At 37.0% G+C, this 16,246-nt stretch overlaps 1 protein-coding gene across 2 annotated transcripts; it reads left to right on the plus strand.

Moving 5' to 3' along the window:
• Positions 1 to 369: 369 nt before the first annotated feature.
• YIPF7 (Yip1 domain family member 7) lies at positions 370 to 14,271 on the plus strand. Of its 2 annotated transcripts, none has more exons than XM_053941126.1 (6): positions 370 to 436; positions 1,832 to 1,908; positions 2,528 to 2,691; positions 5,046 to 5,191; positions 9,623 to 9,804; positions 13,870 to 14,271. In XM_053941126.1, exons 3-6 carry the CDS (start codon positions 2,577 to 2,579, stop codon positions 14,030 to 14,032), a joined length of 606 nt encoding a protein of 201 aa, XP_053797101.1. In that variant the 5' UTR covers positions 370 to 436; positions 1,832 to 1,908; positions 2,528 to 2,576; the 3' UTR covers positions 14,033 to 14,271. The 2 variants fall into 2 exon arrangements, with proteins under 2 accessions (XP_053797101.1, XP_053797100.1); XM_053941125.1 differs by having other exon boundaries at positions 375 to 436; positions 1,792 to 1,908.
• Positions 14,272 to 16,246: the final 1,975 nt, after the last annotated feature.

Consider the following 16,246-nt stretch of genomic DNA (forward strand, 5'->3'; position numbering starts at 1 on the left):
AGCTGTCCTAGGGCTCTGGCTGCTGGAAACACACCCTCACATAAGTGTATTCACCCCACCACTGTAGCAGGTACTATTACACTTTTTAATGCCCAACAGCTCTGCTAATGAGGGCTCCACCACGATCATAAATACTTACTTAAGAGGGAATCTAGATTATTGAGTTGAAATATATGGAATAGTATTTGTTCATTTTGTTCATTTTCTCTTGAAGGTTCCTACCCTGCTCTGCCCACTGTTGTTAGCTCTTGTTAAATGCTGGCCCTGATATTGACAGGTTGTGAGGTTTTTTTTCTTCATGTGCATCTGTTCAAATATCAAATTTAGAATCTTATAAATAGCACTAAGCTCATCCCTGTTGAAGCAAGAGGATATTTTAGGTCTTCTCCAACATGTAAATTCAACAGACTGGAGTTTTCACCAAGTATCTTAAAACGTAAGTAACCTTAACTCCAAATTCTTCCGGGAAATAAATTTATCTTTTCTGAACTCTGTTATACAGAGTTAACCATAGCTGATTAAGCAATTATTTCATTCTGTATAGTGACAGCAAAGAACATTAAATACTTACTGGAATCGAACTATTGAGGTAGAGCTGCCAATGGATATTTAAAAGGTAAAAATTATTTGGAAAACCTGCACAATTGATCAGCAGTTATGAAAATAACATAAGAGCAATTTCTGCCTTGAACTCTGGGTAAAATAAGGAAATAGGTCCGCAAAGTTTAGACTGATAATGGGGAAAAAGAAATTCTAACATGTGGCATTTTAAGGTCCCTGATGAAATAGTAATTTTTATCACTTTTATCTTACAGATTGATTTGCAAAGATCTTTCCCATAAGCAAAGTGTGCTTGATAAATATTGAGATAGCTCTAAGAATAACTGCAAGGTCCAAAGCATATTTTGCCAATGGCATTTGAAAAGTTCGAAATGAGGACAAAAGTGAAAAAAAAGGGGAAATGTTAGGAGAGATGAATATCTCACATGAAAATCTATGTAATTTGGATATGGCTATGGTTATCAGTCAGGTTATGTAACTGCTCTGTGAGTTTTAAGGGTTTAACTACCTAAGTGCTAGCCAAGTGGTGAAATACATGCAGGAAGGAAAGATATATTTTAGCATACCTTTTCACCAAGGAATCATCCACTCATCGATCCAATTCAATCATAGAGTATGCTGTCCTTTACCATTCATGTTGCTGGCCAGTAAGAATGTTTCTCTGCTACCACTGATGTGCCAGCTGTGTCCTTGAACAGAAACAACAGATTTTGTGAACAAATCTGGAATTTTTTTCTATTGTTTCATAAGAATGATCTATAATATTGCAAAACATAAATAGCTGTAAGTACTAATTGTTTTTGAAATCCAAAGTACTTCCTAAAGCCTTAGTTTTTAAACATTGAGATATGGTCACAATTTTTTTTTATTGAAAGTAGGAAAATGAACTAATGAAATGTTTAAAAAAACATTTTGTAGATATATATCTTCCTTCAAAATTGCATTATTTTTGGTAACGGTATCAAGAAAGGAAATCTGGTATACCACTTTTAAGTTAATATATTGTAATTTCCAGAAAAAGCAGATTAATTCCTCTTGTTACAGCTAAGGGAAGTAAATGGTCTTTTTTTTTGTAATTTCCAAATTATCATGAGCTTCTACAGAAAGATTCTCTTGAGTTTAAGGCTTTATGGTTTGTTATTTTAATTTATGCTTAGGGCAGTTCAAAATATAGATTTTGGCTTGTTGTAAAGGCTATTTATTGATATTTGCAATAATTTTTCCAATCAGTATGTCAAGTTTTGAGCAGTTTCACATCGACTTTTACCAGTCTAATTATACCATAGAGGACCAGGAAGAAGGCTGCAACAGCTATGGCTCAGACAAAAACCTCTGTGAAAGCAGAAAGTAAGTGTGGGTGTTGCTTCAGCTTCCCTCTTCAACAGATGGTGGGTCTGGGGCTGGCTTTGGGGTTTGCAGGAGCAGGGAAGAAGTTCAAGACATCATCTAGACTTTCAGAAAGGGAGAATGCTTATAAGTGATTGTTTCTTTTTAAAGGATTTGATTTTGTGCTACTTCTATCAGTATAGGTGTTACAGGTTGTTTACCTGACAGGAGTAACTGAGCTTCATGTTATTAATGTGAAATTTAGGGTGTGTATTGCAGGAAATTCTGAGATTCAAGGAAAAAATCTAAATGTGTGGCTCTTTCACTGGCAATATGGACATATCTGAGGAGTGTCGCCAGGCTGCTGGGCAAAAAAGCCAGGAGTGCCCGAATGTGGAAGTGGGTGTGGTGGGCTGCAGGGTTCTGGCAGCCTGGCAAGGAGCCCTACCCGCTTGCAGAGGGAGCTGCAAAGGCACGGTCAGCAGCTCAGCTCTCATTTCCCACACTGAAGGTTGTACCCAGAAAAAATCCAGGTTCTCCAAACTGAAAATACGTGAAAAGTAGGTGGAACGTGGTGAGCAGCTCCAAGACATTTCTCACTGTAGTTATGAGTTTGGCTGTGCTTTGCTTCTTGTCCTAGGAGCCAGGCAGAAAAGCAACCTGCAGTTGGGGCTTTTGTTCCATCAGACATGCTTCTGTCCTCTCAGAGCTACTCGGGTCAGATTTTGCAGCCAGCGTACAGTCCCGACACTCCTCAGCTTGGTTATGTTGATGGATTTGATGAGGAACCTCCTTTGCTAGAAGGTAAAACTGTGAAAAATACATTCACTCTCTTGTGAAAATCAAAAAAGTTTAATAAATAATAATATTGCCTCAATAGGAGGCAAGAACTATAGAGCAAAGGTTATTACGGCCAGGTGCATCTGGGCACTCAGCCAAGAGCACACTGTTACCTGTGGGGATACCCTTTAAATACCTTTGCCCTTACATCAGCTGTTGTATATTCGTAGACTCTTATGCATAAGAAACTTTTTCTTCAAACTAGTTTACATGTTCTAAGAATTGTTTAGCATATCTCCTCTTTGGATTTGCCTTTTTAGAGCATATGATTCTTTGGATGTGCTTTTAGTCATTTTTTATCATAATCTTTAGTTTTGGCTCTGCTCACACTGTCTTCACATGGTGAGTGCTGATAGTTGGCCTGTCTGTAGCAGGTGTTTTCTTCGTATGTTCATTGGATGTTATCTCATCTAAGCAGGTATTTTATACTTATATATCAGCTATTTCACTACTATGTCTAAGCTTAATTAACAACAGAAATAAAAACTTTATAACAAAGTTGCTTTAACATTACACATATAAAATCCATTTAAATATTTGCAAAAAGCCAATATTATAATATGTATCTATAACAAAACTAATCCCACAGACAACATGCAGGATTCCTGGGGGTGCCTCTGACTTTTCTCTGCCAGCTAGTGGAAGTCACTAGAGACACTGCAGCAGAGCTGGCAAGCCTTGCAGTGTGAACTTCAGCCAAAGCTCCTGGCGGCCAAAGCTGCATTTTCTCCTTCAAATTCGCCATGGATTCATCCAGCCTTGTGGCCTAGAGCAGATATACTGTACCACCGCTAGATAGCAGCAGAACAATAGTTTTGCATTCGTGTTTCCAAAATTGTTTCCACTCTTGCGTTTTTCCTCCGTACATATTGGAAAATCTATAGCTAATGAAGATGGATAATCATCTTTTTTTTGTGTATCTAGTAATAGATTTAGTAGTTTGCAGATGCTAAGTTGCTTGTTTCAGTGGGAAAGGAATTGAGACAGCTGCTTTCAGTTTCAATTAGTTGATCATTTAACTATATGAGCTATGTCGTTCTTCATGATTATTGACCATTCTAATACTAGTGGCTGATTTTGTTGCTAGCAAAATACTCATGCTATATTAGAAAAAAAAAAAAAAAAGGAGAATTTGTCTGTAATTTTTTCAGCATAATATAAACTGAGCATATTCAGCCTGCTAGTTTGGCATACTGGAAGGCAGCTGGAGTTTTTACTACTCAAAAGGGACTACTACTGCCTTAAAGCTAGCAAGATCATTCTGTTTCATGTAGATAACTGCTAGATCTCTACCTCTAAGACCTCCAACCATTTATCTCCCTGTGTGGTTCACCCTGGGAAAAGGATGTTGTAATACAAGTGCTTGTGATCTGCAAGACTTCAGAGATATTCCTATCTGTGTAGCACATAAATCTGAGCAAAACCACACATTTTAATGCAGAATAGCTTTATATATACAATGTTTTGACTGAGCTCAAGATGATGGAGAGGTGGAACAAGGTAAAGACTCGGCTTTCCCAATAGATCTAACACATTGTCAGTCTCAGCCATTCTGCCAGCAAATCTGAACCTTACTTTGCCCTTACTGGAGAATCTCAGGGAAGATGATTACTCGTGCAAGCTGAAATGTTTCTCCAGAAGATACAAGTTAATGGCAGGATTCTCATCACCTTTAATGGGACAGAATTTTGTTATTTTTCAAGGGGTCCCACTAATTACTTTTTAAATGCAAACATCCCCCACCCCCCAAAAAAACCAAACAAACAAATAAATAAACAAACAAAAAACCAAACAAAAAAACCCCAAGCTTATAAAGCATTGTATAAAGTAGTATAAACTCGCCTTGAAGGAACAAATGTCATTTTTAAGTGCTTTTGCCTGTTCAGGCTTAAGACAGAGTTCTTGTCAGAAATTCCAGAATTAAAGCTTATATCTTTGTCCTCAGTGTTGCAGAGTATCTTAAATTCTGCAGTTATTGTTAATTAATTGTTTTTCAACATCTATGTTAGTGTGGCATTAGATATGTGGGTTTTAAATATAGGAAAACCAAATATAAACTCAAAAACGCTGAGTCCATTTTTTGCTTCACTGACTAAAATTCGATTTAATACAATAATATTCCAATTTAGAATGAAAGCTGATTCTCAAATATACTGAATATATAGCAGGGACATTATGTTCCTACTACAGAATATGTCATCCTACAATATTATTTTCACTGAAGCATTTGTTTGTAGTTTTGAGGTATCTAATGGATTTTTGTAAAAGTGTTGCTTTCTTGTGAGCAATTAACAAAATCCTGAAATTTCTTGTTGCAGAACTTGGGATCAATTTTGAGCATATATGGCAGAAAACATTAACCGTTCTAAACCCAATGAAGCCTGCAGATGGCAGCATTATGAATGAGACAGACCTCACCGGACCTTTGGTTTTCTGTTTGGCCCTTGGAGCAACATTGCTGATGGTAGGATGTTGTAGAAATCTTCAGGGATTTCTTTTCTAACAAGCTCATGCCTAGGTGATAATGAGTGTGAAGCTGCAGAAGATGTAGTACCAGCATAAAAAGAGTCGTTTGCTGCCGGCTGTTCTGGGATTATGTGTTAAAAATTCTTCCTACTTTGAAAGCACCTGCATAAAATTTAAATGTAATGTAAAGGTGATACAGGTAAAGTGATGTATTACTTCCAGTGGAAAGAGGAGATCACACCATTTTTAGGGTGGGATTTAATATGAACAATAGTCAGATCTGTGCCAGATATCATCTGGAGAGGCTCTGAACAGGTTTTAAAGGAGGGAATAAAAAGGAATAGCAGGCCAGCTCAGTTTTTCTAACACTCTTGCTACTTTTTTGGAATTATCTTCTTTCAATGTTATTTTAGAGAGTGTAGAGACAGTTAGACTAAAAAAAAATCTTTATACAACTAGAATAATTAGAGAAAAAAAAATGGAAACTGTCTTTTTCCACCCACCCTCTTAAATTTGCAGTATCTCCCTATAAATTTTGCTAGTACTTTCTTATTTTATATTCTTTGTTCTGTATTGTCTGCTTAACAAAATATAGTCGCCTGTATTTGACCTCCTTCTTCTTTATGAATATAGCTTTCCTACAGGAGGAAAGTTTAACAGGGTTGTACAGAACTCCAAATTCATCTATATATGCCTGGCAACAGGGGCTCTCCAGTGTGGCTGAAGTACAGCTCTGGCTGCCAGCAGCAATTCATCTGACAGTGTAAGGTGGGGCCATTCCAGGAAGGGCTTTACTGCCCTGCAACTGAGGTGATAGGAAAGGGGCTCTAATTCTCCATTTCCTCTGTGATAAATAGTGCTGAATCAGGAGATTCTTGAAAGTTCTTACTCAATTTGTAATGTCAGTGCAGTACCTTGAATGTGCAAACTGCTATATAAATGGCAAGTAGTATTATTATTTATGTTCCTATAAAAATAAAAATCTTTTAAAAGGGTGGAAGGGGCAGGAGGAAAGGGAATAAAAGGAAAAGGAGGTGGGAAGCTAGAGAAGACAAGTTATTTTCCACCTGGAGAAATAAATGTATGAGGGTAGTAAAAAGAGAAAGTTGAATTAATTATAATCAAGAAAATGAAAGGAAAGCTAAAAGAAAGAATGGAAAAATGTTTCCTGTTGACTTTTCTCTCTGAATAGCCAACAGTTTTAGTGAATGTTAAACTATTATTATTGAAAAAAATTACTTTAATTATCATACTTTTACTGAGCTATTACGCATTTTAGGTGTCATTAGAAAACCAAGTATTTTCAATGCTCCAGTTTTAGAGCAGCAGAACACCTGTGACACAATCCAATGTTTTTGTTCCATAACTTCCTAGCAGTAAACCTTTGGGTTTATCTTAGAAATTCAGGCTACCATTTTATCTCAGATGTATTTGAATACTAACGTGTCTCTTCAGCTGTGTAAACTATGATATCCTTCTCTACTTAAATAAGTATCTTCTGATAGCACTAGGAACATGATTTGGTTGAGAGCTTGTTTCTAAAAATAATGTATACATTTTCTTTAGTTTCAGCTTCTTAACTATGGAAAATTATGCAAAGATATTCTTCAAAGGGTAGCAGTCATTTCAGAGAAAACGAGGAAAGGGCTGCTAGCCTGGCAGCAGATTTGTTCTTCCTCAGGTTAGTGTAAAACACGGCAGCTCCATTGTAGATAGAGGAAAAAATGGCAGCCCAAAATTTAGCAGAAGCCCAAGTCTCAGCTGCTTTGCATTTTACACTGTCCTTTGTATGAAATCAGACTTCCCCATCCACTTCAGCCAAAGGTAGTAGTACCTACTCCAGACAGATGCAAGCAAGAACACAAAGTCTGACTTTCTGCTAACTTTGCTCCTTCTGCAGGACAAATTTAGCTCATTCATCAAAGCCTGTCAGACTAATCAAGCCTGATTCTAGTTTTGCTTACATCACTGTGAACTGGGAGTATTCCCATGTATGTGAGTCAGTATATTTACATATGTTAAATAAGAATAAAATCGGAACCAACATGTTCAGCTGCTTTTTTTTTTCCTTCTCTCACATCCTTACCCCACAAATCCAACATTTCACCAACTGGAGATCTCAGCTAGCTGCTGGTGCTAGTGCTCCCTTCATCTCTGGCTCAGGAATTTTTAAATCTTAAACTAAGCTAATAAATAAATAGTGCTGTGTAGAACAGTTATATACACTGAAACAAACAGTCTAAAATATAGCTTGTAGTTGATGCATCTGTTTTAAATGAGAACTTTATTTAGTTGGTGTATAGCAAAGGCTGCCTCAAACCATTGTGAATGTTAAACTTACTGACTTAATGACTGAAATTCTAGTTGATAACCATCTGAGCTAGTATTCCTCTCCCCCACTGTCTATAGCTACCGTTAGTTTTATTTGTACAAGCAATTTTTCCTTATTATTTTATACCACTAGTATGCAAATGCCAGCAAAAAAAAAGTCTGTACCTAAGTAGGAAGTTTTCTTATGCTGTGATTTCAGGAACAGATTATTCTTAATGGTTGAAGACAGTAATGGGGAAAAGGCCAGGATGCTGGAAGGATATAGGCAGCCTGTCTGTACCTGACTTAACCTTGAGGACTGGGAGCAGAGGAGAGCTCAACAGTGAGCCAGGTCAATGTGCAGACAGGATAATGGTGCTGATGTAAAGTCAGGTCTTATTAACTCAGATTGCCTTTCACGTTCATGCACTGCTCTCCAACGAGAGCTGGTGAGCTGCCACCAACCTGCAGCATCAGGACTTTCAAGCTGTGTCATCACTAGGCCTTCTCCATACTGTTGCTTTATGTCTGTCCAGCTCTAATACTGCTGGCATCCAGTGATCAATTTCCACATGCATGGAATACAGGAAGAGAGGGCAAAGAAGGATCCTCAAAGTTGATTTGCCCCAGATTTCATTAAAATGTATGGATAAGTAAAGTCAGATGTTTTCTAAATCCTCCTTAGCCATTATGGGAGATAAACTAGCAAGTATCACAAAACATGATAAAAGCTTCAACAATGTTTCCACCTAATCCATCACATCAGAATCCAACCATAAGCCACAGCATTATTAGGAAACTGAGACCATCTATTAGTTTTGAGTCTTATGTGGTTTATCATATGCGATATATACATATAAAATATATAGAGTGTGCAACTTATAGATTGTGTATATGTGTGTGTATGAACAAACACACTTGTGTTTTATGTATGTACATATACCTTATTACATGTCAGGAAGGTGATGCATAGTGGCCCTTCATTTGAGAAGTTTACTCCATGGTTTTGAGTTAATGGTTAAGTTCCAGGTCTGAACTTTCTCCTTCACAGGTGCATTCTATCATTAGGATACAAAGTTCTAAGAAAAAAAACAGATTTCTGATTTATGAAAGTTTTTCTGATGTACAGATGTGAAAATGACAGTATTGCATAGCCAACTTTCAGCATTTAATTTGTAAGAACCTTGAAGAGAGACAAAAACATATTTAACATTATTTTGTGACGGTTTATTTTGGGGAGTGAACAATGCCCTTATGCCTGGAGGGATCCTTCAAAATTATGGCAGGAGATGAAGGAACTGGTGGTGCTGTGGCCACAGTTGCCTGTTTTACTAGCTTTGTGTATAAATTTAAAAAATCAAGCTCCAGGCTGCCAGGCTGGTACCTTTCATAGGCAATAAATTCAAACAAAGAATAAAACCTAGAAGGAAAAAAAATCTGGGATTTTTTTCATTTGTTAGAACAAAAAAAAGAACATAAGCTGACATTTACTACTGAGTTTTATGTTGAAATGAACATGTTGTATTGGTCTAAGCACAGAAATGTATCTTTTTCATGGTAGTCAAGGGAAAAGACAGTCACATTTATCCTGGAAACCACCATAGCTTAAGCAAAATTTTCCCAATTTTTTGCAGACCTGCTTATAGCTGAAGTTTTGTAATAAAATGTGAAGCATATCAGGTAACCTGGGTCATCATATTAAGTAGGACACTTTTTCACAGCCCCATATACACTTATTGAAAAGATGTTTCCTGAGTCTAAACTGATTTTTAATGACTAAAATGTGCTTTCCATAATTTCATCTTTTTTTGCTAGTTAAACTTTCCTAGGTCTCCCAAGCAATTCCAGTTATGTTCAGAGCCCAATGAAAGTAAGACTGAGGATCAGCCTTGTAACCTTAAGTTAGCAACAAGCACATTTTGTCAATTGCACCTTGGAATTATTTTATGCAAAAGTCACCAGAAGTATCATCTGTGGTTCACCTGAACTAATGCAGGTGAAGCAGAGAGAGATTGTCAACAACAACAAGTAAGAAATTTCAACCTAAATCTGTCTTCTGCTTGCACTTAGTGATCACTGCTCACTTCTGTCACCTCATGCTTCCTCATATTTATTCCAGGCAGGAAAAGTTCATTTTGGCTACGTGTATGGGATGAGTGCCATCGGGTGCCTTGCCATGCATGCCCTGCTGAACCTGATGAGTGTCTCAGGAGTCTCGCACGGCTGCGTTGCAAGTGTCCTGGGCTACTGCCTGCTGCCCATGGTCATCCTGTCCTCTTCTGCAGTTGTCTTCTCACTGCAGTAAGTACCACTCTATGGCAACAAGAATCCTGAGAAGGACAGTAAGTCAGATGGCTGGTGTTGTGCAAAACATTTTATAAACAGTCACATAGTAAATTTTGGCTTCTAAAAGTGTAACACCATTTTGGTTGTACACATAGGTAGAAACAGACAGAACTGGACTGTGTTTGAGAGGGCCGGTGTACATTAATTTTGATATGAGTCTTTAATTCCACTGCTTTCCACTTGGACTGAGAGGGCTTTTGAGTTTTGCAGCAACCTCAGTTGTGATTTTTGTTTTGCAGAGCCAACAGTGGCCAAACTCAGGTATCAATTTTAAAAGCAATTGCTGAACTTTGGGTTTATATAGGTGGTTCTCTTGCTTCTTTTTTGTTCATAGCATCAGGCCTCCTATCTTTATGTTTCCTTTCCTACTGACTTCTGTGGGACAGAATGAAATAGCCAAGTTACCCTTAATGACGTGGAGAATTCGGACAAGTGTTTAAGATATAGTAGACTTGTATATTCTGAGGTATAGTTGTGGTGCAATTGCAAACCTGAAAATAACTGAATACTTTGAAAAACCAAATGTGTAGTGGTATATGTATCTGCACACATGTGGGGGGTTGTTCAGTCATATTCTCTGAATAGGAAACTTCTTGGCAAGCCTCTCATTCCTCCTCGTTCAGTAAGCCCTTTGAGACACAGTGTTTATCTCCCTGTTCACACACAGCAAATACAAGCAAGTTCCAGATCTTGCCTGAAGGCCTTGAGCAGTGCTTTTACCTATTGTTAGCATGTTATTAATGATGGTTTCCCTCCTTAGTCTTTTTTGTTCTCTCATATTTTTAACTCTCCAATCTGTAACATACAGAACCTAGAAGCTGATGAATGAGAAAATGCCCCATTTGTTTTCTTTGGAAAAGCATCATTTTTACATGTATATATATATAAAGGAAATTATATGGTGGAGTGAAGTTTTGGCAAAATCCTTGTTGCATGTTTCTGTGGAGCTATGATGGCTTAATCTGACCATATTCCATTTATTAAAGTGTTTCTGAGCTGTCCTTGGTAAGATGGATGATGACACTAAAGAAGCTGTTTATTCTCTGTTCTCCTACACTTCCCATATTTTCTTGATTAACCTGTTTAATAATCCAGCCTAATAAAATGTGCAGATACATAATCGTAAGACAGATGGGGTGAATTCCAAACCAGCTGTTACAACTGTGCAGGGTACTGTTTTCTGTACATGGAATCCCCAGGCAGGCACTACATGTTTGCAAAATGCTGTGAATTTACAGAAAGCACATCTTTTGAAAATCTATAAATACTAAAATGTGATAACCTTGACAAAATTGAACTGGTATTTCTAAAATGAATTGCTACCATTAAGTACCTATTGACAGGGTTCTGCAGTCCTTTCTCATTTGGTATATGAAACTGCTTGAACACATCCAGTACTAAGGTTAATTATTGCAAACATGCTGTTAAAATTAAGTGACAACTTTAAAATTCAACATACAAATTTTTTTTACAAATATGCATTATTTATAATTTAAAAAATATTTAAATGGTAAAAGAAAGAGCAATACATTTATAGTTTTAAAAAATATTTATAAAAAACATTAGTCCTATTTCAAAGTTCAAAGAAATAATCTGAATTTTTTCACCAAAAGTATACATAAGATAATGCACTCATCTATGGCAAAGATACATAGCAATCGAATCATTTTCAATTTTCATGATTAGCTATTTCCCTCTAAATAAATAAAGCAAAATATGGAACATTTGGGGTACTGAATAGTACCAAGGAGAACACCAGTTCTCTTACTCAAATTTGCATGGAACTAGATTTGTTTGTGCCCATCTGTACTGTTTTCATGTGCAAGCCCAAGTATATTAGGCCGTCTTTCTGGGAGAAACATCAGTAGACTTTTTTCCTGCAGAAAGCAAGAACAATTCTTTAATATCAAATACCCAGACGAGGTGGTAAAGCTACTTACTTAACTAAACAGTGAAGGAAATGAATGTAAGCATGAAGAAAGAAATTCTTACACCCAACTGATGCAAAGGACCCATTTGGGGACAGCATCTGCAGGATCTGAGAAAAAGAGATGTGGAAAGGGTCCACTTACATGTGTCCTTCCATCTCAGTCTCACACCAGTACAGCCCCAGTCCTCTTGGTCACTGTAAGCATGACTTATGCTTTTTGCCCTTCTCCCATCTAGAGGATTTGACCCTCATGGACATGTCAGTCAGAAAGCTCTCTGCCAAACCATTCTTTTTAGCAGTAACACATTGGTAGATCAAGGACTGAATTTGGAAGTACACAGAGGTACCTCTTGATTCTTATATAATTTTTCTGCCACCTTTCCATTCTGCTCTCTGCCAGTCCTGGAACAAACCATGAGAGGCCATTGGATTTCAGTGCAGCCACAATTTAGGGTAGCCACAGCTCTAAATTGTGCCACGTTGTGACAAAGAGTCATTATGTTAGCTGAAAATTGTCATTGTATGTTCCTATTGCATCCCATCCCTCTGCCAGCATGGGTATCTGCTCAAAGAGCCATCCATACCAGCTCTGAATTTCTGGCTCACTGTTTAGGTGAGCAACTTATCATCTCCTTGGAGGAAAGAACTTGCTTTGCAAAGCCCAGTGGAATTTCCCTAAATGCCACTATATTGGTTTAAAAAACACTTCAACTGAGGATATTAAATCACATGGTCTTTAATGTTTTATTTTTAACTTGTTGAAGTTGCAATGAGGTGCTGAGTCACCGTGAAATCAATTCTTTCCTTCTTCCCTCAAAGGCCCAAGAGCTGGCAACACCAAGTACCTTATTGGCCTGGTGACTGGATTGCTAAGAAATCAACTATTTTATGTGATGTGAATGCATTAAGTAAACTAAGTCAATTACATAAGGACAGCTTTATTCATCTCTAATAATTATATTAGTGGAGATAATTTCTGATAAAAGGACCCACCTGAGTATGTATACACACTCTGTTTTTCCCTTGTGCTTCTGTTATGCTGATGGTTTTGAAGAGTGGGGTGCCAGAAAGGCCTTTAGGCAGAGGTTTATTCTTTTTCAAAGTCCTTGAGACTGACACAGCAAAAGTGTGTAAAGTAGCTATCTCATTATGTGCTTCAGCAGTGTATTATGCACATGATCTCATGCATTTTACAGAAGTAGGCTGCAAATAGAGTGCAAATAAAGCATATGTGAAACATTATTTATTAGCAAGATTTTGTTCCCACAGGGTTTAATAGTGAGCCCTCTGTAATCTGCAGGAGTATTTCAGTGGGCTTTTAACCATAGTCCCATAATCACCAGTTCTCCAGGCCTCCGTGCTCCTGAAAGGGGGCACAGTGTAACTTCAAATGGGTGCAGCTGTCACCAAGAGGTAGGGTAGAAAGTTACAGTCCTTTCAGTGTGCAGAGAAGGATGCCAAGATAAGCAAAATAGTTTTCCTTGGTGGTTCTTTTCCCACTCCTTTCTTGCTGCTCAGTGAGCTCCCTTTTTTAAAAGGCCAGTCAAGCTTTTTTCTGGGAGACCTTTCTGCCCATCCGGCTGGTATGAGTCTTTCAGAGCCTCTCCTGAGTGTCTAAGGCACCCTTAAAATATGTTCTCTGTGTTACAAAAATGCATCCCCTCCAGATCATCAGGCTTTCTGATAGAAGAGTAGGTCTATAGGGTCATTTTAGAACCTAACAATTTCTGTAAGATTATTTTGGCTGAAATAAAAACTTGGCTAAGTGTAATGTTAAACTTTAGCAGCTGCATCTGCTGGAGGCCTAGAAGATTTATTTGTAAATGTAGAGTCCTATTAGCAGTACTTCTGATGAAGCTTTTATCCATGCTGAACATAATACTTTTCTGTTTGTGGTTACAATTTTAATTTGCTCTCATGCTTGACATTCATTATGTCAGTCAGTTCTTGGTTCCTCCATTGGGTGTTACCTATCAATGACATGCCACTAGACGTGAACTTGAGTTTGGTAAGATTTGATGCTACATTTAGTAATATGTGGACTCTGTCATGTTTCTTTCGTGTTTTTTTTGTTTTTTTTTTTCTCCTAGGGGGACCCCAGGAACTGTCTTAGCTCTGTTTATTATTGGATGGTGCAGTTTGTCAGCCTCCAAAATTTTTACGTCTGCATTGGCTATGGAAGGACAGCAGCTCCTGATTGCATACCCATGTGCTTTACTTTATGGACTTTTTGCACTTCTAACAGTGTTCTGAGATGAATTTTCTGGTAGTCTTCTCACAATCTGTTTATGATTGTTGGAGGGGAAAGGTTTATTTACTTATTTTCAGATTGCCTAGAGTTGTGTTAAGTTCCATTAACAAAATTAGATTCTATAACTTACTGTTTTTTTCCTAATGGCTGATAATGAAATAAAAAATCAAGCTAACAGGTAGGTGGCCTTAAAATAATGGTGTTTTGACAGTCTTACAGCTTAAAGAAAAGAAATTGTATTGAGAAGGTAGTAAAAGTGCAAAATAAAGATATAAATTATAATTAAAATAAAAATCCTGTTCTGAGTATTTATAATATAATACATATGCTAGAGAGTAACTAGAATGCAATTATGTAAATATTTAATGGACATAGTAAATCAAGCAAAAATATATATTTATTTTTTTTAAAAAAACGAGACTGCCATTTTATATAATTACTAATTAATTTCTAGGATTTATATGTTTGGGTTTGGGTTTTTTTTGTGACAAAAGACAGAAGACAACAGAGTGACCCTGTTTTGTGACATTGAAGAATTGGCCAGGAGCAAGCTGATACAACAGAGAGAACTTAGGAATTTTGTCTTGCTTTTTCTTTTTTATTTTTAAGAGGTACTGGTGTCCAAAACACCATTGTACTGTTTTTAATGCACAGTAACTTTCTATTTGAAAATTTTCACTAAACCACTGCCTGCTGTAACTGCAGGAAAGCACCAAACAAAGTGAAGGTAACCCCTAAAAATGTCTCCTGAAAGAACTGTATTTGAACAGGCAAAATACAAATTTCCATAATTTTTTCTGCCCCTCAAAAATCTATTTGCTGTTTTTAGTTTTAGGGGAGCCAAACATTTGTATAATGGCAATAAAGTAGAGAATGCACAATTTAAAATATAGTATTAGAAATACCAAGCCATCAAGAGAAATTGCAAATGGGTGCAGTCACAACATGAAAAAAGTCTAAGTATGAAGTAGAAGAGAAAATGAAGGTAGGTGTAGAAAGAGCTAGGAAAAGTAAATAGATTAAATAAATGGAAATATGAGGGAAATAAATGGTAGCAGATTATTTCTTCAGTGTCTTATGGTGCCTTTCTTCTTGATGCATATTCTTATGATCTTGATTATCCTCAACTGATTGTTTTGAACTCTTTGTTGAATTGTTTACAAAATATTTTCTTCCTAGACAGCGGGCCAGTGATTCTGGGACAGAGGGTCTTGATGCTGCAGGCACTTAGTCAGAAGCTTAGTATGGCAAAGCTGTTCAAGAATACACAAAAGTAACTGTATTCCTAATCCTTTTCAGGTCAGAGGTATATTAGATGATCAGTTTGTCCTCAAGCTAGTGACTCTCTTTCTGAATTGCAAGAACCCTTGGTAAAAATATTTCTCATTGCTGTTATATTTGGGTATTGGGTTTTGGTTTTTTTGGGGTTTTTTTTTGTGTGTGTTTTTTTTTTTTTTTTTTTTTTGTTTCTTTGTTTGTTTGGTTTTTTGGTTTTTTGTTTTTTTTTTCAAGAACTCGTATGCAAGCCATTCGGGAATTCATTTTACTGAATTCCAGCAGAACTAGTTCAGACTAGAGATCATGAGAAGTAAACAAAAGGTAATGTATACTTAGCTAATTCCTTAAAAAAATCACAACTCATTTATGGAAAAAAAATGCTGCACTGGTCAATTTCTTTACTGCAAGGCTATGAAAACAGGAACAGAGAGGCCAAATTGGAGGCATGACCCTGGAGCAAACTGTGGCTCCAACTAGGCAGGATCTAGTTGCATATAAGTGAGAATTGTATGAATTTGGAAGATCAGCAATTGTAAACATGACAAATTTGGCCCTGCTGTATCAGGGAGTAAATTTGACACTAATAAGGCACAGATAAACATGTCAGGTGACTGCAGGGTATGGATATAAAAATCAGGCACTTTGATTTACCATGCATTAATGGCACTCTCATGTCTGAAAAGGGGACAGGTTCATATGGCTGCACTAGTTGCAGAGTTCAGAAAAGATGGTTTAGAAACATTTAGATCTGTTTTTGTCCTACACTTCCTATTATCATTCTTACTGTCTGAAACAAGTATAAAATGGCTCTATTCTGCAGCACTTTATGTTCATTCTCATGCTGATCTGCATTATATGAATGGCAGGGGAAGCAGTGAATTGAGCCATCAATTTGTCTTTTGAGGCCATAGACAAGTCAAATTACTTATGGGGAAAAT

This window comes from Vidua chalybeata, chromosome 4, assembly GCF_026979565.1.
Source record: "Vidua chalybeata isolate OUT-0048 chromosome 4, bVidCha1 merged haplotype, whole genome shotgun sequence".
Taxonomy (NCBI): Eukaryota; Metazoa; Chordata; class Aves; order Passeriformes; family Viduidae; genus Vidua; species Vidua chalybeata.